The sequence below is a fragment of the Akebia trifoliata genome, chromosome 2 (genome assembly GCF_017979445.1).
Source record: "Akebia trifoliata isolate Shusen 1 chromosome 2, ASM1797944v1, whole genome shotgun sequence".
NCBI lineage: Eukaryota > Viridiplantae > Streptophyta > Magnoliopsida > Ranunculales > Lardizabalaceae > Akebia > Akebia trifoliata.
Genome location: NC_141376.1, coordinates 10,145,934 through 10,171,114, shown reverse-complemented (window position 1 = coordinate 10,171,114; position 25,181 = coordinate 10,145,934). Strand labels below are relative to the sequence as shown.

General features: G+C 34.9%; 1 protein-coding gene across 2 annotated transcripts; it reads left to right on the top strand.

The window, feature by feature from the left end:
- Positions 1-1,219: 1,219 nt before the first annotated feature.
- Positions 1,220-5,021, top strand: LOC147409451 (8-hydroxygeraniol dehydrogenase-like). 2 transcript variants are annotated; one of them, XM_086459396.1, is made up of 5 exons: positions 1,220-1,367; positions 2,801-2,914; positions 3,721-4,234; positions 4,375-4,528; positions 4,639-5,021. In XM_086459396.1, the coding sequence occupies exons 1-5, from the start codon at positions 1,270-1,272 to the stop codon at positions 4,836-4,838; spliced, it is 1,080 nt and encodes a 359-aa protein (XP_086315522.1). In that variant the 5' UTR covers positions 1,220-1,269; the 3' UTR covers positions 4,839-5,021. The 2 variants fall into 2 exon arrangements, with proteins under 2 accessions (XP_086315522.1, XP_086315530.1); XM_086459404.1 differs by lacking the exons at positions 4,375-4,528; positions 4,639-5,021 and having other exon boundaries at positions 3,721-4,246.
- Positions 5,022-25,181: the final 20,160 nt, after the last annotated feature.

The window sequence follows — 25,181 nt, the reverse complement described above, 5'->3', positions numbered from 1 at the left end:
AAGCATCTATTAGAAAGATTTTGTAAGAATGCAGATATTGCTTATAAAAAATCTATCTAAATCTGAACTTAAAAAAAAGAGGAAATTTCCAAAAAGATTGGCCCGGGTCAGATTGAATTTGATTTTAACAAATATAATAAATTCGGATATGATTTTCAATTGTAAGATCCAATGGATTTAGATATGGATCCAAAGTGGGGAAAAAAATTGAATCTGATTATGCATATACTTGTATTTGAGCCACATCCGACCTATTTTAAACCCTAACTATAAGAGACCGAACCAAGAAAAATAAGAGTGAAAAATCTACTTCATCGCTTCCCCAGAACCTTCTCTTGCTATTGAGTACTTGACATATAAAAATAAAAATTGACAACGGAGAGAATTCTAAGGTTGAAAATCAGTGTATATGACCGTACTCTAGACTAGGGGCTTGGGGAGAAGAAAAAATTGGAAGGGCGTAGTTAGAGATTCCGATGGGAGGCATTTAGGTCATTTTCTTTTAGTATTTCAAGGTAGACAAAGGTCAAGAAGGCATGTCGCCAGTTTGAAAATACATAGGCTTGGAATCATAGATCTGTATGCCTTGGGATACTCAATTGCACTAACTCATAAAAATGTCTCCTGAGGAGTACAGATATAACCGTTCCCAAACATGTCAAGTCAGACATGTCGATTGAGCATGCCACGTGGGAAAGTCAGATTATCACAGTGCGTCGACGTCCCCTATTGTTACTTGGAGGAAAATTAATCAAGTCTAAAATGTAAAGCAACCTTAAACAATGATTATTGACTCACGGGGTTGGACATTTTCTTCAACTCATTTCGTAACTGGGTGCGTCGACGTCCCCTATTGTTACTTGGAGGAAAATTAATGAAGTCTAAAATGTAAAGCAACCTTAAACAATGATTATTGACTCGCGGGTTTGGACATTTTCTTCAACTCATTTGGTCACTGGGTGGGTCGACGTCCCCTATTGTTACTTGGAGGAAAATTAATCTCAAGGTCAAGAGAGATGTGTTCCTAAAGATTCCCGAAAATACGTATCACTAGGAAACAAGGAACTGGTTTTCCATCTTAGCCGTCTCTTAGACTAGAAAAGTCTCTTTTAATAGAAGATTATATGTCTGAGATTGTCTGATCTTATCTCCTCCCACTATATATATATAAAGATAACAACCCAGACAGCCTCACACAAACTGCACCACCATACACCATCTCTCTCTCTCTCTCTCTCTCTCTCTCTCTCTCTCTCTCTCTCTCTTAACATGTTGAAATCACCAGAAGAAGAACACCCACAAAAGGCGCTTGGATGGGCAGCGAGAGATGCATCTGGTGTCCTCTCTCCCTTCAAATTCTCCAGAAGGTGTCGTTACGTCCATCCCTTTTGATGTTGTTTTCATATAAAATAGAGAGTTTACGGGGCAGACCCATCTGTTGCAATTTTATTAAGAAAACTTCCCTACTTTATCAAGTTTGTTACTAAACAAACCTTACTTCATGAATCAGACTAGGATGACAAACATGATAAAGTAAGTTTTGATGGGTAACCGACATAATAAAATACGGTCCAAGGGAGTTTAAAAAAAAAAAAAAATGCAACAGTCTGCCGGGTAAATCTCTCTATAAAATAAGAGATCTGTTATTGGTACCCTACTTTTACTTATTACACTCTAATTTCTTAAATACTAATGGTGAGGTGACACAGGATTTACTGTGATTCTCACAATTCTGATGCGGGGTGTGCACATAATCCTAGATGTGTTTTCTTGCAATGCAAGTAAAAAACCATCTACAGTTATATACGCATCTCAACGTCAGAATGTAAGAATTGTAGTAAATCCTATGTCACCCCAGCACCACTCTATTATCTAAGCGTTACAAAACATTATAAAACAAGTTCAAACAATTAACACTTGTTTACTAGAACTTTAACTCATTGTCAATCAAAATTTTTTTTTCTTTGGCGGGCCGCACATACCATCCACCTGCATGTGTAAAGCAGTTAAATATACCATAGTGATTCATTTACTTATTTTCTGTATTTTTATTAGGGTGTAATAAGTACCAATAGCAGCTCTCTAAAATAAGAGTCATGCTGGGGCGACACAAATGGAGACACAAAGGTGACAAAATGATGTGGTGTCGTGTTTGTAGATGCTTTTCTGCTAGATATGAGTAAAAACCATCTACGGTTACGTGCGCGCCACCCCATCATTTTTGTCACCTTTGTGTTTCCGTTTGTGTCATTCCAGCATTTTCCCTAAAATAATCATATGTTAATAATTTAAATATTATCAATGTAAAATGATATTTTATGAATTATAATAAACCTAAAAAAGAAAATAATTATTTTACTATGAATATACATTTATTAAAAATTAAACCCATAACATTTTATTATGAATATTCATTTATAAAAATTATTATTATTTAGACTTAATTTAAAGGACTTGACTTGTTTGAGATGGATTGACTCATACATGACCCATAACCTGATAGATAATCTAAAGATGTCGCACTTGAGCTGTAGAGCTCTCCATGGTCCACATAGTCCTATATGGCTAATATTTCATTTTTCAAACATTACCTTTTTTCCTTCTGTATTTTTTTCTTTTGGTTTTTTGAATTATTATCGATCACACTCTTCAACATCCACCTCTTTGTGATCGGGAATTCATTTTACGTTACTCTAAATCCCATTTTTTTTTTTTTTGTGGGATTATTATTGATCATTAATCATCATCATCTTGTCGCGATTATGAATGCAATTGACCTTATTCCATGTTCTACTTACAGGGCCACCAGCGACAATGATATCACCATGAAGATACTTTATTGTGGGATCTGCCATACAGACCTTCACTTTATTAAGAATGATTGGGGCATTTCGATTTATCCTATCGTCCCTGGGTACTACTACTACTACATCTTTTACATTTATTATTTGTCATTGGAATGGGACATATGACATCTTAACCACCAATAAATTATACATGTCTCTAGCTTATTTAATGTGGAATCATATAGATTTCAAGTAAGTTCAATGGTAAATAATGCATGGCTGTTACAGTAGTACTGTTTAAATATTTTTCATATCTTTTGAAAATAGCTTCTAGTTAGATCTTTTTATTCTATTCATAAGAGTATCATTTTAACAAATAATGGCCGTTACCAAGTTATTTTACAACGCTATCTAAATATCATTTAGCTTTATTTAACACTAAAATTCAGAATTCATTTTGAAATACATTTCTTTTCAAAACACTTTTATTGGATTGTCCATGGGAAACTAAAGCCCAAAATGTGTGAGATTTGTACACATCTGTTTATGTTTGGACTTTAGACTTTGATATTTGAAAAATTGATTTCTAAAACCCCCCATTTATGAGTGTTTTTACATCCAAATAATAGACATCATTACAATTAAACTGATGTCTAAAGTCTTTTTGTCTCAAATGCTTTTTGATCACAAAAATTTGAATGCCAATTAACCCCACGAGCTGTTAGTGCATCCTATCTTATTTGCTGATTTATAAGTTCCATGTCATAGGATAATTCCACTACTTAGACACCATATACATTGCACTTGCTTCCCCTAGCTAGATAATTCAATTAGATGATCATAGAAATTATTAGCGAGAGATGAGTTGTCAGCAATCTACTCACATATACTGATCTGAAAATTAATCCTAAAGCTTGTTTACGTACTCGTATAGGCATGAGATTGTAGGCATAGTTACAGAGGTAGGGCACAATGTCCAAAAATTCAAAGTGGGAGACAAAGCGGGTGTTGCGGGCATGGTTGGATCTTGTGGTTCATGTGACAATTGCTCTCAAGACTTGGAAACTTATTGCCCAAAATTAATACTCACCTTCAGTGCAATTTACCCCGATGGCACAATAACGTATGGTGGATATTCTGATAAGATTGTCGTGGATGAGCACTTTGCTTGCCTTTTCCCTGATAACTTACCCTTAGATGCAGGCGCACCACTAATGTGCGCTGGGACTACAGTCTACAGCCCAATGAAATTTTTTGGACTCAGCGATCCCGACAAACATTTGGGTGTTGTGGGTCTTGGTGGTCTTGGTCATGTTGCTGTGAAGTTTGCCAAGGCTTTTGGTATGAAGATCACAGTGATCAGCACTTCTGCTAGCAAAAAGAAGGAAGCCATTGAACAACTTGGTGCAGACATTTTTTTGGTTAGCTCTGATCCAGAGGAAATGCAGGTAAATAAATAGATGTTGCAAAACAAATGAAGTTAAATTATAACTTTATTTTGTTAAGTGTTACATTATTTAACTGATGTGTGAAATGTGGATTGCATTTGCTTGTTCTAATTCTAACCCTATTTATATTTATTTCATAGGCTGCAATGGGCACTTTGGATGGTATTATCGATACAGTCTCTGCCGTTCACCCTCTCCTTCCATTGATCAGTCTATTGAAGACTAATGGGAAGTTGATTATGGTTGGTGTTGCAGATAAGCCTCTAGAACTACCTACCATCCCTTTGATTATGGGTAAGTTGTAATAATTACATGGTTGAAAACTTATGAACACTACTACCCCATGCATTCATATCTTGGTGGTGTCCTCACTTATAATTAAAATGCTAATTATGATTTGATAGGGAGGAAGATAATAGCTGGGAGTGCCGGTGCGGGTATGAAGGAAGCACAGGAGATGTTAGATTTTGCAGGGAAACACAATATAACTGCGGATGTAGAGGTTATATCGATGGATTACGTGAATACAGCTATGGAACGACTTGCCAAAGGTGATGTTAAATATCGATTCGTCATCGATGTGGCAAACACACTCACTTCTTAATCAAATTACTCGAAATCCAAAGCCTATGTTTTAATATTGGTGGAAGTCAATAAATTTAAGTTTTATTTGGCAGAGTATTTTTCTTGATTGATATTATGTATTAGAGTATTAATTATTATGGATTATAATAAAGTGTAAGGGATACACTAAATAATTTTGTAAAGATGGGGATGAATTTGATGTGATTAAATTAGGTTTTTTTTTTTTATTGTTCCTCACAACCCAACAGTTTGGATTAACCACCAATAACAAATACCCATATCCTAGGTTATTTAATGGTAAATATATAGTGGTTGTTGAATAGGTACTTTTTATCAAGTAATTTTACTTTGTTCATAAAAGTTATTTATGCAAACAATGCCATTAGCAAGTTATATTACAATGCTATTTGTATAGAGTAGACGAGTTGAATCATGGACCCTTCACATGTCTATATTAGAGAATTATTTAGTGGTTGGGCAAGATAGATTTTAGCATTGCCCTGCTTTGTGGTTGCTAAAGTGTTTGAGAGCACTGCCCAGCATAACATGCCCGAGTTAAGTGCCTAGTTTTCCCTAGATTGAGAAAAGCATATGCTTATAACGAGCTCTCATCTTCTCTGAGTGCGAATTAGTAGAAGATTCTGAAAATCTACAAGTGATTGATTACATAAATCACGTCCTTTCCTAAATGGATAACTTTAAATTTTGTCGATAAAATTTTTTCGCTAATTCTCGGTCTTTAGAGAGAATCACCCTAAATTTCTCATCCTCCTCGAATAAAGAAAATTGTGATGTGACCAAGGGAAAGTTAAGAAAGAAGATTAGCCTATAACTAAAGGAAGAAACTATAAAAGAAAAGACTTTTGGAAGTTGATTGAAGTTTATAACCATTATTTTCTGTAACTTACAATTTAACTTGAATGTCGAAGGGTGTTTGGAAGGTGTCACACCACTACCCTAGCTTTTTGGATGATGAAAATTCGTCATTGAAATAATCTGAGTTGTCCGAGGTAAATTTGAACATTATACTTGTACACTATCTAAGTATCATTTAACTTTATTTAGGACATTGTCAAGATTTTCTTGTGGTGGGGTAGGACAAGGGAAATGGAGGGAGATGAGGGAGTAGGGGCAATATAAGATCAAATAGGGGTATGTTATTAGTTGAAAATACAGGGGTATCTCAAATTAAAGTATAAATATGAGGGTATCTCAAATTGAGTAGGATCATGCCTTCGAGGGATTTTTTATTGAGATGACATTCCCTGAAAATTTTGATTCATAATAAAAATCTGTATTCAAATAGGTTTTAATTCTCAAACCATTTTTTATTATGTTTTATTTATTTATTTTAAATTTGTATTTATTGGGAGGAAGTTTTACGAAGATCTTAGACTATTTGCAAGAAAATTTACCAATCAAAACTTCCCACAATGTGTCAAAGAAGATTTAATAATGGTTTCCACTTCCACGGGGAGATGTCCTTACCATAGACTACGGAGAGCCGGAGAGGGGACCGAATTTGATGGGAAGGCCTCGCATAGTTAGTGACATTTTAAGTCACGACGTCAGCCCCGAAATTGAAATTTGTTTTGCTTACAGAAATATGGAATTGGTTATCTAATTTATAAAACTACCCTTACACACCGAGGAGTCTGAGCAAAATAATGTGAATAGTTTAAATGGGGTGCGGATCCTCTGTAGCACTCTCTCCACAGGCGACAGAGACTCATGTTGGGAAAAAATAACACCTGAAGCCTGCAGTGATCGTGGTCAAAATTTGATTAAAAAAGAATTAAATTAAATTTTTTTTTTTTTAAATTTTGTCAGATCCAATTATTTTAAAATGGACGGTCCCAATTTCAAACGGGGTTTTTTTAGTTTGTTTTTGATGTGGCACTCTTTCAACCGTTGAATCATGCTAAAGAGCATTACAAGCATATTGCACTACAGAGGATCCGGTCCCATTTAAATGGCCCATCTTCAATCTCTACGTATATTTTTTTATTTGACTCAATCTTATCTTGAATCTGTCATATTTTACTTTACTTTAGAATATTCCTGAGTTTTAATCCTATTTGATTTTTGCTCCAAAAACCAATGAATCAGTCATATTTTTTTATTCTGTTCAATAAAATTATCCAATGCATGTTGGGGGAGAATGTTAGGGTTCTTAGATCAAGAAGAAGAACAAACAGAGAATGAGAGATTAAGAAGAGGAAATAGAAGAAGAAGAACAGTTTCTGACAAAAGGGTGATAAATTTATTATTATTGCTTATTTTTAATAATGAAAACCGTCATCCTATTTATAAAGAGTTAAATGGCCAATTTGACTACAATATCAATTCCTAATTTAACTATAAAACCTAATTGACTCATACTAAACTCCTAACAAACTTAAAATAAAAACTTTCTAAAATAATACTAAATGAAATTAGAAAACTAATATAACTAGAAAACTAAAATAAGGATCCTAACATCCCCTCCCCCTTCGAAATGATTTGTCCACAAGTTGGAAAAACCTTGACAGTTACAACATTGTCTTTACGTGTATTTGCACAATTCTCAATAGAAAGAATATTGACGTCTAAAATGAGTTATTGTATTTTTTGCATTAGTGCCCCGGTTTGAATTATTTGTCACAATTCAAAAGAAGACCCTTGGCTCGTCGGTCTGCTTGTTCTATAAGGGAAAGTTGTTGAATAGGAGGAAGCCCATGAAAGGATGGCCCAAGTAACGATGTTGTGGCTCAAGAGTTGTTGGTCTAGTAGGAATAGGTAGAAGGAATGGATGGTTTGAGTTCACTCGAGAAGTCAACTTTACCATTGTAACAATTATAGCTTCGGCCTGAAATTTTACTAGTTCAAAAGCTTGTATATGGGTAGTAGGTTTTTACAGCTGAACTCTAACTCGTAGTTCATTACACAAATCTGAAATAAAACAATTAATCAGGAAATATTTGGTAATCTTCATTCTATTAGCCAACCACTCATACCGCAATTTATATTTACTAACTATTTTCGTTTGACACAATTTGGAAAGTGCTCCAATAGGATCGTTCTGATCTAGAAAGCCAAATCATGTACATGATGCTCGAGTAAATTGTGTCTAGTTCAATTTGCCTAAAGTGCGTTCTAACCATTGGTACCATGGAATCGTAACTCCCATAAGACAAGACGATGCTAGGGCCACAATCTGTTCGTTCATGATATTGGTGATTTTTTTTTCCTCCACACGAAAAATCCAACCCATTGGATCATCTCCATTAAACAAGGAAAATTCAATATGAATGTTGTAGCCTTGAATTATAGCCCTGCCTTAATTTGGATGGTCTTGTGTCTCCAATTGCGATCAAAGTGGTATTGGTGCCAATTACTGCAAGTGTTGCCAAATTCGCTCCAACATAGCTGGCAACTCATTAATTCGAATTTGGTCAATGTCTTAGAAATTTTTTCAACTCATTGGGTGAGAGATAGAACTTTGACTTCTAGCTCATTAATCGTTATAGTAAAGATTAGGAGAGATGCTCTGATACCAGATGTTAGGGTTCTTAGGTCAAGAAGATGGTAAACTAGAAGAGAATGAGAGATTAAAAGGAAGAAGAAAAAGAAGAAGAGTTTCTAACAAGATAAATTTATTGTTATTGCTTATTTTTAATAGTGAAATTTCCCTCCTAAATATAAAGGCTTAACTTGCCAATTTGGCCACAATAACAATTTCTAATTTAATTCTAAAACCTAATTTGACTCATACTAAACTCCTGGTAAACCTAAAATAGAAACTCTCTACAATAATACTAAATAGAATTAGAAAATTAAATAAAATAGGAAATTAAAATAAGGATTTAACAGAAAAGATTGCACGAGTCGGAGGATTAGTAGGTGATCTAAGTAGAGCTTAAAATGGGTTGGATTTTATCTGATATATCCAAGTGATTTGAAAATTGATTTTAGCGAATTTGTTGGGTCATAGGAGTATATCTGAATAAAAAAATATACTCAACATGATTTAATTTTCTTAACTTGACTCGAATTCAGGTCAGATATGAGTGTGTTTCACAAATCCAACATGAATTGAAATGTTATATTATTTTTTTGGGGTTTTATTCAAAGAATAATGATGAATGCACACGGTTATGTATGCAGTTGACGTGGCAAGGGAACAAAATCGCACAGTTTTCCTGTGTATTTGAAGAAAAACATCTATGGTTATGTGCCCTTGCCACGTCAACCATGTATCCAATCGTGTGCATTCATCACGACTTATTCAAACCCTAGGTTGCATCTCTCAAACCTTATGTCCTTTTATATTCTCTTTTGCTTTGACTATTTTGGAGTCTCTTACCTCTTTATTCTTGCCTATCATGATTAGGGTTTTAAAGATTGATATTGTCTCTTTCGATTAGAATAAGTCCCTCTCCCTCTCTGTCTCTCTCAATTAGGCAAGTTGTTCTTGCTTTGCTCTCTTGATTAGATCAAGTCAACCTCGCTTCTCTCTCTCTCTCTCTCTCTCTCTCTCTCTCTCTCTCTCTCTCTATATATATATATATATATATATATATATGGGTCCTGTTCAGCAACAAACATTTTGGCAAAACATTTTTCAAAACATGGGTTAGAGATTTTGGAATGGGCTGATTTTTGGTGAGGATGATCTCTACGGTGAGGAGATCATCATCACCAAAAGTCAGCCCATTCCAAAAATTCTAGCCCCAGTTTACAAGTTGAAAAATAGTGGACCGTCCATTTTTTGTAAACTATTTTTGATGGGGTTAGAAGTTTTGGAATAGGCTGATTTTTGGTGAGGATGATCTCCATGTTTTGAAAAATGTTTTGCCAAAATGTTTGTTGCTGAACATTTCCCTATATATATATAGGGTAGCGTTCAATGGCTAACTTTTTGGCAAAACATTTTTTCAAAACATGAGTTAGAAGTTTTGGAATGGGCTGATTTTTGGTGAGGATGATCTCCTCACCAAAAATCAGCCCATTCCAAAACTTCTAACTCATGTTTACAAGTTGAAAAATCGTGGACTGTCCATTTTTTGTAAACTATTTTTGATGGGGTTAGAAGTTTTGGAATGGGCTGATTTTTTGTGATGATGATCTCCTCACTGTAGCAATCATCCTCACCAAAAATCAGCCCATTCCAAAACTTCTAACTCATGTTTTGAAAAATGTTTTGCCAAAAAGTTAGCCATTGAACGGGACCCATATATATATATATAGGGAAATATTCAACACCTTATACTTTACCCTACGCTTTACCAAACGTGTTTTGTCCTACATAGGTTAGAAGTTTTGGAATGAGTTGATTTTTCGTGAGGATGATCTTTATGGTTAGAAGATCCTTCTCACTAAAAATCAGCCCATTCCGAAATTTCTAACCCCATGTTTACAAGTTGAAAAATCGTAGACCGTCCATTTTTTGTAAATCATTTTTTATGGGGTTAGAAGTTTTGGAATAGACTGATTTTTGGTGAGGATGATCTCTATGAAAATTTTTATGGGGTCAGAAATTTTGGAATGGGCTGATTTTGGTGAGGATAATCTCCTCACCATAGAGATCATCCTCACAAAAAATCAGCCTATTCCAAAACTTCTAACCCATGTAGGACAAAACATGTAGGGTAAAGTGTAGGGTGTTGAACGGGACTCATATATATATATATATATATAGAGGGTCCCGTTCAGCAACAAACATTTTAGCAAAACATTTTTCAAAACACATCGGTTAGAGATCTTGGAATGGGCTGATTTTTGGTGAGGATGATCTCTACAGTGAGGAGATCATCCTCACCAAAAATCAGCCCATTCCAAAATCTCTAACCCATGTTTTGAAAAATGTTTTGCCAAAATGTTTGTTGTTGAACATTTCCCATATATATATATATATAAAGTGAGCCAAATATTTTTCAATGTATGGGTTCGAAGTTTCAGAATGGGCTGATTTTTTGCGAGAATGATCTCTATAATGAGGAGATCATCCTCACAAAAAACTAGCTCATTCCAAAACTTCTAATCCCATCAAAAGTGATTTACAAAAATTGGACGGTCCACTATTCTTCAACTTGTAAACTAAGGTTAGAAGTTTTAGAATGAGTTGATTTTTGGTGTGGATGATCTCTTCACCATAGAGATCATCCTCACAAAAAATCAGCCCATTCTGAAGCTTCTAGCCTATGTTTTGAAAATGTTTGCCTCTTTTTGGGGCCTCCGAACGCTCCCATATATATATATATATATATGGGAAATGTTCAACACCCTAAGCTTTACCTTACACTTTAACAAACGTTTTTTGTCCTACATGGGTTAGAAGTTTTGGAATGGGCTGATTTTTGGTGAGGATGATCTCTATGATTAGTAGATCATCTTCACCAAAAATCAGCCCATTCCGAAATTTTTAGCCCCATGTTTACAAGTTGAAAAATCGTGGACCGTCTATTTTTTGTAAATCATTTTTTATGAGGCTAGAAGTTTTGGAATGGGCTGATTTTTGGTGAGGACGATCTCCTCACCATAGAGATCATCCTCACAAAAAATCAGCCCATTCTGAAGCTTCTAGCCTATGTTTTGAAAATGTTTGCCTCTTTTTGGGGCCTCCGAACGCTCCCATATATATATATGGTTCCATTCAGGAACAAACATTTTGACAAATATTTTGGCAAAACATTTTTCAAAACATGGGATAGAAGTTTTGGAATGGGCTGATTTTTGGTGAGGATGATCTCTACGGTGAGGAGATCATCCTCACCAAAAATCAGCCCATTCCAAAACTTCTAGTCCCATGTTTACAAGTTGAAAAATTGTGGACCGTCCATTTTTTGTAAACCATTTTTGATGGGATTAGAAGTTTTGGAATGGGCTGATTTTTAGTGATGATGATCTCCTCACTGTAGAAATCATCTTCACAAAAAATCAGCCCATTCCAAAACCTCTAATTCATGTTTTGAAAAATGTTTTGCCAAAAGTTGGCCTTTGAACGCAACCCATATATATATATATATGGGGGGCGTTCAATGGCAAACTTTTTAGCAAACTTTTTGGCAAAACATTTTTCAAAACATGGGTTAGAGGTTTTGGAATGGGCTGATTTTTGGTGAGGATGATCTCTACGGTGAGGAGATCATCATCACCAAAAATCAGCCCATTCCAAAACTTCTAACCCCATCAAAAACAGTTTACAAAAAATGGACGGTCCATGAGTTTTCATCTTGTAAACATGTGTTAGAAGTTTTGGAATTGGCTGATTTTTGGTGAGGATAATCTGCTCACCGTAGAGATCATCCTCACCAAAAATCAGCCCATTCCAAAACCTCTAACCCATGTTTTGAAAAATGTTTTGCCAAAAAGTTTGCCATTAAACGCTATCCTATATATATATATATATATATATAGGGGGGAGTTCAATGGCAAACTTTTTGGCAAAACATTTTCAAAACATGGGTTAGAGGTTTTGGAATGAGCTTATTTTTGGTGAGGATGATCTCTACGGTGAGGAGATCATCCTCACCAAAAATCAGCCCATTCCAAAACTTCTAACCCATGTTTACAAGCTAAAACATCGTGGACCGTCCATTTTTTGTAAACTATTTTTGATGGGGTTAGAAGTTTTGGAATGCGCTGATTTTTGGTGAGGATGATCTCCTCATCGTAGAGATCATCCTCACCAAAAATCAGTCCATTCCAAAACCTCTAACCCATGTTTTGAAAAATGTTTTGCCAAAAAGTTTGCTAAAAAGTTTGCCCTTGAACGCTACCCATATATATATATATATGGGTCCCTTTCAGCAACAAACATTTTGACAAACATTTTGGCAAAACATTTTTCAAAACATGGGTTAGAGGTTTAGGAATGGGCTGATTTTTGGTGAGGATGATCTCTACGGTGAGGAGATCATCCTCATCAAAAATCAGCCCATTCCAAAATTTCTAGCCCCATATTAACAGGTTGAAAATCGTGGACCGTCCATTTTTTGTAAACCATTTTTGATGGGTTAGAAGTTTTGGAATGGACTGATTTTTGGTGATGATGATCTATTCCCTGTAGAGATCATCCTCACCAAAAATCAGCCCATTCCAAAACCTGTAACCCATATTTTCAAAAATGTTTTGCCAAAATGTTTGTCAAAATGTTTGTTGCTGAACATTTCCCTATATATATATATATATATATATGAGAAAACAACAAACATTTTGGCAAAACATTTTTCATAATATGAGTTAGAGGTTTTGGAATGGGCTGATTTTTTGGGAGGATGATCTCTACGGTGAGGAGATCATCATCACCAAAAATCAGACAATTCCAAAATTTCTAACCCCATCAAAAATGATTTATAAAAAATGGATGGTCCACGATTTTTCAACTTGTAAACTGGGGCTAGAAGTTTTGGAATGGTCTGATTTTTGGTGAGGATGATCTCCTCACCATAGAGATCATCCTCACCAAAAATCAACCCATTTCAAAACCTCTAACCCATGTTTTGCCAAAATGTTTGTTGCTGAACATTTCCCATATATATATATATATATATATATATATATATATATATGAGATCAAATCTCTTCCTAGTCACAATATCTTCCTAATCGCCCTCTAATATAGTTTAGCTTGTTCTTGTATTAATTCTAAACCATTGTATTTGATTTTTTATTCAATTTTTTTTTATATATAAATTTTGTTAGCCTTTTTGGTGAAATTGTCATCTGATCTACAATATTGTCCCTATTTTTCTCCCTAAACCTATAGATTTCAAATAAGTTCAATGTAAATAAAGCATGGCTGTTGCAGTAGTACTGTTTAAATATTTTTCGTATTTTTTGAAAATAGCTTATTATTAGATCTTTTTATTCTATTCATAATAGTATCATTTTAAGAAATAATGGCAGTTACCAAGTTATTTTACAACGCTATCTAAATAACATTTAACTTTGTTTAGCACTAAAATTCAAAATTCATTTTGAAATACATTTCTTTTCAAAACAATTTTATTGGATTGTCCATGGGAAACTCAACCCCAAAATGTGTGGGATTTTTACACATCGGTTAATGTTTGAACTTTAGACTTTGATTTTTGAAAAATCGATGTTGAAAGCCCCCCATTTATGAATGTTTTTACATCCAAATAATAGACATCATTTAAAATTAAACTGATGTCTAAAGTATTTTTTGTGTGTGTGTGTGTGTGCGCATGTGTGTGTCTCAAATACCTCTTGATCACGCAAATTTGAATGCCAATTAACCCCATGAGCCATTAGTGCATCCTATCTTATTTGTCGATAAGTTTCAAGTCATAGGATAATTCTACTACTTAAACGCCATATGCATTGCACTTGCTTCCCCTAGCTAGCTAATTCAATTAGATGATCATAGAAATTATTAGTGAGAGATGAGTTGTCAGCAATCTACTCAAACACACGGATCTGAAAATCATTCCTAAAGCTTGGTTATGTACTCGTATAGGCATGAGATCGTAGGCATAATTACAGAGGTAGGCCGCAATGTCCAAAAATTCAACGTGGGAGACAAAGTGCGCATGGTCGGATCTTGTGGTTCATGTGACAATTGCTATCAAGACTTGGAAAATTATTGCCCAAAAGTAATACTCACCTACAATGCAACTTACCACGATGGCACAAAAACGTATGGTGGATTTTCTAATAATTAAGATTGTCATGGATGAGCACTTTGCTTGCCTTTTCCCTGATAACTTACCCTTAGATGCAGGCGCACCACTAATGTGTGCTGGGACTACATTCTACAGCCCAATGAAATTTTTTGGACTCAACGATCCCGACAAACATTTGGGTGTTGTGGGTCTTGGTGGTCTTGGTCATGTTGCTGTAAAGTTTGGCAAGGCTTTAGGTATGAAGGTTACAGTGATCAGCACTTCTGCTAGCAAAAAGAAGGAAGCCAACAAACGACTTGTTGCAGATTCTTTTCTGGTTAGCTCTGATCCAGAGGAAATGCAGGTAAATAAATAGATATTACAAAACAAACACTACGTCATATTGCGTTTTTCGCGACGCCGTAATTGCGCTAAAAACGACTGCCAACGGCTGTTGTTAATTGCGACAGTTTTAAACTGTCGTTTAATCGTTGTTTCTTCTAAAGAAGTAAAAATTGGGGTGCCAATAGCCATTCTAAAAAAAACTCTTCTTCCCCAGTCTAAGAGAGAGAGAAAAACGACTCTCGTTCTCTCGTACTCTCTCTCTCTCTCTCTCTCGTCCTCGCTCTCTCGTTCTCTCACATTCTCTATGTATGTATATGTCTCTTGCACACACTCTCTCCACAGCATTCCAGATCTAGGGTTTGTGGATCCTTGTCCTTTATTTCGAATCCTTGTTGGAAATCTAGCTCTGAAGATCCCCATAGCTTCGAAACTTGCTCAATCTGGCATTCACCCTTCAAGTTCTCCATGTTTTTACAAGATAAAGCTCAAGAACTTTCCTCATCAAACAGTTACACTCCCTCTAATTCATCCGGATACTGAGATCCTTGATAGTCAAGTTCAAACCCTATTTGCAAGTTTCCAATTAAGAAAAACCGATTTGGAAAAGCTTGTAGCGAAATCGATCTTTGCTGGTAAACCTTGTTTGAAGATATCAATCTATACAGGCCGAAGAGGGACAAATTGTGGTGCAAATTCTGGGAGACTGTTGGGAAGGGTTTCTGTGCCGTTAAATCTAGAGGGAACTGAGACTAAGTCGTGTATTTTTCATAAGGTGCGAAAGCATCATCATCTACGCAAATGCACTTGAATGTGAGGACATAACTCGATCCAAGATTCGTCTTTCAGTTTGATGGAGAACCAGAGTGCAGCCCTCAGGTTTTCCAGATCCAAGGGAATAGAAGGCGGCCTGTTTTTACTTGCAAGTTCGGTTTCAGAAACTTCATCGATCAAAATCAGATCTCAAGGTCAGTCAAGGTTTTTTTCTGTTTCTTCATGTTTTTGTTATAATTTTTGGATTTGGAAACTTTGAAAGTGAATAAACATCTATTTCAAGTGAATCGAGAATTTCAAGTGTCAAGATTTCGATTTGGTGCATTTTCTCAATTTTTAATTTTTAATTTTTTTGGCTTCCTTCTCGATTGTTTTGGCTGATTCTCTTGAAAATTTGCTTCTTAATAGATTATCGCAGAGCGAAGTAAGCAGTTCAAGAATTCAACAACAGGAAGGCTAGCTCACTTCAGGTGTTTGTTGAATCAAAGAAGAGTTGCTACTGCTCCATTGGCTGGACCCGACAGAGTTGCCCCTCAAGAACCTGGCTCCCGCTATAAACAGTAACTCATGTTTGTGTCTCCAATATTAAAAAACATTTTGATCATTGTTTTATCTTTCTGCCTCCAAAATGTCCTGAAAATAAAGAACTGTTGCTGATAAATCAGGCTGGTTCTCATGTTGTTGGAATTAATTTTAATTAAGTTGTTAGTTCTATTTTAATTAAGTTTTTTTATCTTTCTCTTTCTCTCTCTCTCTCTCTCTCCTCTCAGTCTCTCTCTCTCTGTTGGTCTGATATTCTATTGACATGATTCCTTTGCAAATGGATAGAAGTCCAAGCTGCCTCTCCTACTGATTTGTGTCTGATATGCATTACACTTAGCTTTATTGACACAATTATTCTATTCTCTGTTAATTTGATCTTGAAATGCTTGACTTTGTCACACAAATTTTGACAGTGAAGATGATCATATTGATTGACACTCAAACAAGATTACACGTACACAAGCTAAGGTGCGTTCATATTATTGTTTTTGTGTCCCTTTTCTCAGCATTTATATTTGCCAATTTTTAGGATTTTGATTTATGTTTCTCTATATTTTGGATGAGTTGTTGTTTTATGAATTCAATTCAACCTAAGAATAAAGTCAGTGGTCTTCTCTTTCTATTCACCAAGCTTCAATTACTGTCATGAACTTCAATAGTTTTACCTAATTGAGTCCTCTCACTTTTGACAAGTGTCTTGGATCCATATGGTTGAACCTTCCAACCATTAACGATTTTATGAATAAAGAAAAATATCTAGTACTATTAATTGTTAAGTTAATTTTGTTTTTTATTTATTTAAATTAATTAGCTCTTGTGGGCAAAAGTTGTGTTTCTTTCTGTTTTGTACTATCTATAAGAGTAAGGGGGAGAAGAAGGGGGTTAAGGGGATTTATTAGAAGAAAAGAAGAAACAGAAGAAGGTGTTGGTGTTAAAGAAAGGAGGTTAGAAACAAATGTAGTGTTTGCAAAGTGGGGTTTTTGGTTCACTTTCCACTTTTTCTTCTTTCCCAAACCTTGTGGTTCAAGTTTGGGCAGCGAGGGTGGGAAGCTTGGTTCACATTTATAAAGAAAAATGTTGGCAGGAAATAGCCATTTTACCTGATTTATTATGCTCTTCAAGATTTTGTCTGAATGTATTTATATTTGATTCTAAGATTTGATATACTTTTCCACATTGGCATTAACTTAGCCTCTTGTCGCATAGAGTATGTGTGGCACTCAAGCTAATCCCTTAATATAGCCTCACCCAAGAGTCCAAGGAGTTCCTTTGATTTCATAAGTAAATATTTGTTAAGTTAGTATTAAATGAGGTATAAAATAGCTCGATGAGATGGGTCTGTTTAAACAAAGACTTGCAAATGCAATGGTAAACCTTTTAGTCTTTGTTTTAGGTCTTGTACAGGAACATGGTCTATAACTGCTAGTTTATAGTTGCTTATCTTATTATTTAATATTTAATAATTGGTGTAATCGATGTCATGAGAGATCATCTTTTTGTATAGTTTTACATGAAAAAGTTTATATAGAAGCCTTGTGAAGGTTGGAGATCAGTGGTTAATATAGCTTAGTGGCTTTTTACCCACCAAGATGAAGTGCACTACTATGGGATATATCCCTTATAAACAAGTGCACTTTGGTTTAATATCAAAAATTAGTTTCGCTATAGTGTAGCTCCATATGTTTTTTTTTCTCCAAATGTGTCCCTAGATTACATCATTCTTTTAGTTGGATTATTTATTTTTCACACAAACCTCTTTGTTATGCTTCTTTCTCTTACCAATAATGTAGGAAATCGAGGTGAGGTTCGTGAAATTTAGACTCTTTGTTGCAATTGTTGAAGTGATTGACTAATAGGATGTTAGGTTGATTGAGAGGTTATTTGTGTCATAGATTGATGAAAATGTGCAAAGAGAGATTATGAACCACAGATCCTTGAACCATCCCAATATGGTTAGATTCTATTTTATATTAGTTACCATTCTCTCTATTTTTCCTCCCTTGAACAAATAGTTCTTCCCTTGAACAAAGATCAAGAATCTGGACCTTTATGAACCATAAACTTCATGTTGGTTTACAAGTCCTCTAATAAAAGTTTCGAGCTGCATTATAACTTTAAGCCACCTCTGAATAAATGTCAGCTTATAAACCTTATAAAAGTATATGATTCATTACACTTCATGTTTTATCCTTTCATACCAATGCATATTTTTCTCCAAGCAATTTATTCCTTGAACAATATCTAGGCTTGCATAGTACAGTTTTTCTTATGTATTACATAAATGTGATCCAATTTGCATTGAAGTATATATGATAACTTAGTACAAGTTTGCATGTCCACCTTGGTTACTTCTTGATCATGTGAAGCATAATCTAGAAGATAAACAAAAATGGTTTACTTGAGATAAATCTAAAAGAGGGATATATAGCATGGGGAGTAGCAATCACACTGCTTCTAGAGATTACCAAATTGTTTGGTTACACTTTCAAACCAGGGAACTCTGTTTGCATATCCTATTAATTCTCAAGCTCTCTTTTAGATTCCAACATCATTAAAGGCATGTAAGGAGCACAAATACAAGTTGTCAGCAGCCATGGAATTCCTTTTTTAAGACTTTGTGCTTAGTTATGCTGCTCATGCTCATAGGTTTAGCTCGCCACCTATGATACCTAGATACTTTATCAATGTCTCTGGTCCACATGCATGGTTTTTGGTGCATAATATTACCATGTATTTTACTCCATTTATTTAATGTAGTAGCTAACAATCTTACTTCTGGAATGTTTTGATGGTTCATCAAAGAAAATAGGAGTGCATTATATTAAGTTAGCAATAACTTGTGCATTTTATCATTGGTGCCATTAGCAAGTGCATTATATTAAGCTACTAAGGATTTGAGCACCATTAACAAGTGCATTATATTGCCCAGTTAGGCTTATAATTTCCCTTGTTTCAGGTCCCTCCGGTACTTATTCAGAAGATCTTTACTCAGATTTTCTCCTATATCAACGTCCAACTTTTTAACAGGTAATAATTGTTCTGTTGTGCCGTCTTTCGACATAAATCTTTAAAAAGTTTACTGTATATATAAGGATGCTATTACATGCTGCTTTAGTCTTCTACTACGTCTTGAGTGCTGTACATTCAGCAATGGAGAATATGTGAAATCTGGGTGGGCTGAATTAGAGTTATGGTGTGCCCAAGCAAAAGAAGAGGCAAGTCCCTTCCATGATTTTCACCAGCCGGTTTGGTTACCTTTACTTTATTATTATTATCATTATTATTTTTTAATTATATCTGAAGATTCCTGGTTCATTGCAGTATGCAGGCTCGTCTTGGGATGAACTTAAGCACATTAGGCAAGCTGTGGGGTTCTTGGTACGTCTTTCATGTATTGAAGCTTAATACGATAACTTATTATTATTATTATTATTATTATTATTATTATTATTATTATTGTTATTGTTATTATTGTTATTACTATTATTATCATAATTTTCTTAAACATGAGGTACATTAATCTAAACCAAAAGGAACAAAGGAGGTTAAGGAGACCTACCTACTAATACAGCAAAAGAGAAAAGAGAGGACAAGGAAATTAAAAATGTAGATACTGTCACAACTGGTTAAATTTATCTTTACTAATGAGTTTCTGGTGTATGATATGCCTTTGATTTTTTGAAGTTTCTCACTTGGCTTAAGAGCTTGTTAGACTGCATGGATAGTACTAAAACTGTTGAATTTGATAAATAAACAGCTGGGGCAGACTGGTCTTAAGTATTTTGTGTATGGTATAGTGTCAACACTTGAAGCTGATATGTATATCGATATGGAACTTGCACGGATGTTGCATAATGCTATTTAATTTGTGACCTTGGTAGACCACTTCAATTTGGTTCAACTGCGAAGTTCATACTATCAATCATTTTACTGTTTGCTGTAAATTTTATTAATTATTACCTACAAAATACATTGGTGTCCAAATTAAAATTCCAGTGAATATTTAAGACATGATTAGCCATACAAATTTGGAACAATGACAATCTTAAGACATTCAAGAAGGATGTTTTGGTAACAGCATGAGATTACTTTATATTTGGTAACTTTTTCTTATTTAGCACCCGTTGATTTCATCAACAAGTGTGTTGGTTTTATTGAAAATATAATGTTTTACGAGCATTGAATTTAGTTACTTTAAAATTTCGCCATCTTATGTTATCATCGCTTCCCTTGGTTGGTTGCTCCACAGGTTATACACCAGAAGTCAAGAATTTCCTACGATGAAGTCACCAATGACCTCTGCCCTGTAACTCTCTCTCTCTCTTCTCTCTTCTTTCTGCTCTCTTCTCATGTTGTGTGTGTTTATGTACTTTTTCACACTCATTGGTACTTTGCTGTCTTCAGATTCTGAGTGTCCAACAACTTTATAGAATATGTACGTTGTATTGGGATGACAACTATAACACCCAAAGTCTATCCCAAGAAGTAAGTTCAAATCACAGAAATCATTCCCTTTGTCATCTCTTTTCCTCACAGTAATTTGGAATTTTTTTCCTCTATTGTACCCATGTTCACAGGTCATCTCCAATATGAAGGTACTGATGACAGAGGACTCCAACAGTGCCGCTAGCAACTCATTTTTGTTGGACGACAACTCTTGGTGAGATAATCTTACCTCTCCCCTCTTCATATAACATAAACTCGTACTCTGTTAAGTCCACAATTACCTAATTCGTTGGTAAGGTGCCAACCGCCAACCTGTTCGCGGTACAATTCGCTCTCAGTTCGTGTGGCATTTTTCTTTTTTTTTTACATGCCCCTCCACATGTTGATAATATTTGAGGCACCCTCCCTAAAATCTTAAACTGATAGCATGTCCCTTTGACCTTGGTCTTTATCGATAGATTGATGAAAATGACCAAATACCCTCATCTTCAACCTATAAAACAAAAAAAAATTTGATTTTTTTCTCCCCAAAATCTGTCATCTTCAATCTCTTTTTCACCTTACTCATCACTTCAACCCTTCAAATGCCCGCACCTTTATCTACCCTACAAACCAGGTTCATTCTTGAGTGGCAAACCACGAAATGCAAACCCGAATTCAAACCAAGCGAACCCACAAATCAGGTAACATGGGTCTGAACCAAGATTTGAAATCTCGCCATGAGGCATTGTCTTAGTCAGGAGAAAAACCGAGACTGCCTTGACCTATACAATATGAAACATTCCTCAAAGCCGATGTTTTGTTTCAGTCTTGGCGGAAGCATTGTAAGATGATGTGGAACTTTTACTATAGTAAGAACTACTTCTAATCAGTGCCTCTTGGTGCAGCATTCCCTTCTCCGCTGATGACATATCCAATTCTTTGCAAGAGAAGGACTTCTCGGATGTTAAACCTGCAGCAGTGCTTGTAGAGAACCCTGCCTTCCACTGCCAGGTTGGTGCTATTTAACGGATTTCATTCAATCTCTTGCCAATTCTGAATTTGGGGTATGCTGTTTTTCTTCTTTTAGTGTTCCCTATTTGTTATATTTATCACTCTTCTAATTTTTGGGTTACAGACTGTTGGATCTGGTATGAAAGAACTATTTGGATTCTCTTGAACAATTAACACACCTGTTATTCAATAGATTACAAGTAATGTCGTGTTTTCATTGTTATTTAGATGTAACATTTCAAGGTTGTTACTTGGGATTGGGTTCAAATTCTTTTACCATCAACCTTTTAATCCCAATTTTGAGTTGTTTCTACATATAAAAAAAAGGGAATTTTGAGTTTTTTTTTTTTTTTTTTTTGTCTTTTTCTTTATGATTTCTGTTTTATCTGTGTCCAAGTGCTTAATGGGGTTTCATGTTTTCTTGACAAGCGAAATTATTGAAGTAAAAAAGATTACCTCTAATGGATTGTATATTTCAGAAATATTTTTTGTGATTTTTAGTTTGAATTGAATGTGGGTGTTGATTTGAAACAGGAGTGGGAGATCATTAAGGATTTTTAGTTACATTTATGAAAGTTGAAGACGAGGGGCATTTGGGTATTTTCATATTGTTAGTTGGGGTCTAGGTCATCAATGTCAAAACATAGGGGTATCTCCAATATTTAGCAACATGTGAAGGGGGGCAGGTGTAAAATATATATATTTTTTTTAAATACCCTATAGCGACAGTCGCCGACTGTCGCCATATCCTTATTTTACTGTCGTTTTTTTCGACTATCTTGGACAATCGTTTTAAAAAAACCACTCCTTTTAAAACGACTCTTTTTCTAACTGTAGGGACAGTCGTTTTTGGCGCATTATGACGTAGTGAAATGAAGTTCAATTCTAACTTTATTTTGTTAAATGTTACATTATTTAATTGATGTGTAAAATGTGGAGTGCATTTGCTTGTTCTAATTCTAATGCTATTAATATTAATTTCATAGTTTGCAATGGGCACTTTGGATGGTATTATTGATCTGGAGTGCATTATTCTAAAGCAAATTTTTTTTCGAGATACGAATAAAAAAGTCGGGGTTTTACATCCCTCTCTCTCTCTGTTCTCACTCAAACCCTAATTCTTGATCGTGGTCTCGTGATTGCGTATTCTCTTAAATCGTCTCCTTCTTTAATCTTAACTTTTTATGGAATCAAAACTCGTTCTGCTTCTTCATTTTTTACGCAAGTTTCATAATCAAAACTTGGTCTCGTGGTTGCATATCTTTTACAATTTCTTTGTAATGAAAACCCTAATGCAACGATCGTTACTTTTGCAGAAGGAATCCTCGAGGAGATGTAATGATTTATTGTTGGAGCAACTAGATAGGATTCATCGTCGTGGAAACAACTGATACATTGTGGAGTTTAATTTTGGGAGTGGAAGTTCTAGTCCTAACACCTATATCGCGCAAAAGACGAAGCACAGAGAAGGAACTCTTGGCATTTAGTGATTTTCAAGATGAAATATGCAATGAATTATGATAGATCAACAAAGCGCTCCCCCCCCCCCCCCCCCCCCCCCCCCCCCCCCCCCCTCTCTTAAAAAAAGGACCCTAAGAAGGAATTGGCCATCAAACTCATGGACAGCCAACTAGGGGTATCAATGGGTTGGTTTCGGTTCGGTTCCTTTGATTATTAAAATCATAACCACTATATTTTATAGATACCAGTTCTTGTTGGTCCTAGTTTTGATTTTAAAATAAGTGGAACGGGAACCCATTTTTGTCCAAAATCACGGCTATTCGTCGGTTCCGATTTTAAGAATCAAATGAGAAAATTTATTTCAAGATCATTATAAAAGAAATTTCTTGCTAAAAAATAACATATTATTTCTAAAGTATCAACTTAGTAATAATTTGTTTTACTAAACAAGATGATTTAATGACTTTAATTTAAAAAAATTAAAATTCATCTCCTTTACCGGTAATAAATTTAAAAGAAATGACTCATTTTAAGTTCAAATATTTAGTTTATATGAAATTTGAAGAATTTTATATAATATATGTTAATTTTAAAATATAGGAAAACAGTGAATCATGTCTAATGTAAAAATAAATGATAAAGTAAATTGGTTCCGGGTACCTACGGGTATCTATCGAATAGAACCTAATGATTCCGATTCCTATTGGTTTGGTTTCATATTAAACCCGACTCTAATCGATGCCAATAAAAAGGGAATTGGAATCAGCATTTTTTATTTTGGTTCAGGCAAATATGTTCCCATTGACACTCCTACAGCCAACACAATATAAAACTATGAAAATAGTACAAGAACTGCACTAAGCACACAAACCTGAGATAACATAAACCTATACTAACAAAACTCATAACCTGACAATACAGTGATAAATAAAAAACCAAAACTAACACTACATATTCTCCATAGTCTATACCATAGAAATTAAGTAGGTCCGTATGCGACATCATGGCCTAATGGTTTCAAACCGAATTTGATAGACATCAAATCAATTCCAGCATCTTATTCTTGAACCATGATGGTTCTGTTGCAAGCCCATGTTCAAAAAAAATAAATAAAAATAAAACCTCCAATCCAACGGTTAGAAATCAATAATCAGGATGATAGTGTGTATAATAAGTCCACCATTTACAAAGGCTGTTCGGCTAAAAATTGTTGTAATCTGTGGGCCATAAAGAGTATGATGTCCATAGTCTATTCTCCATACCCTAAAGTCCTAAAGTACCTAACCGGGCCTCAAGTTCACCACACCAACTTCAGAGTTTAGTAAAGCCCGGGGGGGCTAGTATTTTGGGGAGGAATAGAATATCTCAACTCAGCCCTGGATAAAGCTAAATGATATTTCGTGTAGCAATACAATTTTAGGATTTACCTTGGACAACTTAGATTGCTTCAATGACGAATTTTCATCCTCCAAAGAGTTAGGGCACTGTTGTGGTACTTTCCAAATACCCTTTGACGCTCAAGTTAGAGTGTAAGTTGCAGAAAATAATGATTATAAATTTCATCACCTTCCAAAAGTCTTTTTTTTTTATTATTTATGGTTTCTTCTATTTATATGCTAATATCTTTTCTTAACTTTCCCTTAGTGATAGGGAATTTAAAGTGAACCTCTCCTAAATACAAGAATTAGTGAAAAAAATTTACTGACAAAATTTGAAGTTATCTACTTAGGAAATGACATGATTTATGCAATCAATCACTTTTAGATTTTCAGGATCTTCTACTAATTCCCACTCAAAGAACAGGAGAGCTCGTTATAAGCATATGCTCTTCTCAATCTAGGGAAGAGTAGGCTCTTAACTCCTCTCAGGCATGTTATATTAGGCAGCGCCCTCAAACACTTCAGCTACCACAAGGCAAGGGAGTGCTGAAATCTGGGTTGCCCAACACAAAATAATTCTCTAATATAGACACGTGCAGGGTCCAAAGTTAACTCGTCTACTCTATAGATAGCATTGTAATATAACTTGCTTGCATAAATAACTTTTATGAACAAAGTAAAATTACTTGATAAAAGGAATTAAAAAGTACCCATTCAACAACCAATATATATTTACCATTAAATAACCTAGGATATGGGTATAAGTTATTGGTGGTAAATCCAAACTGTTGGGTTGTGAGCACAAAAAAACACACC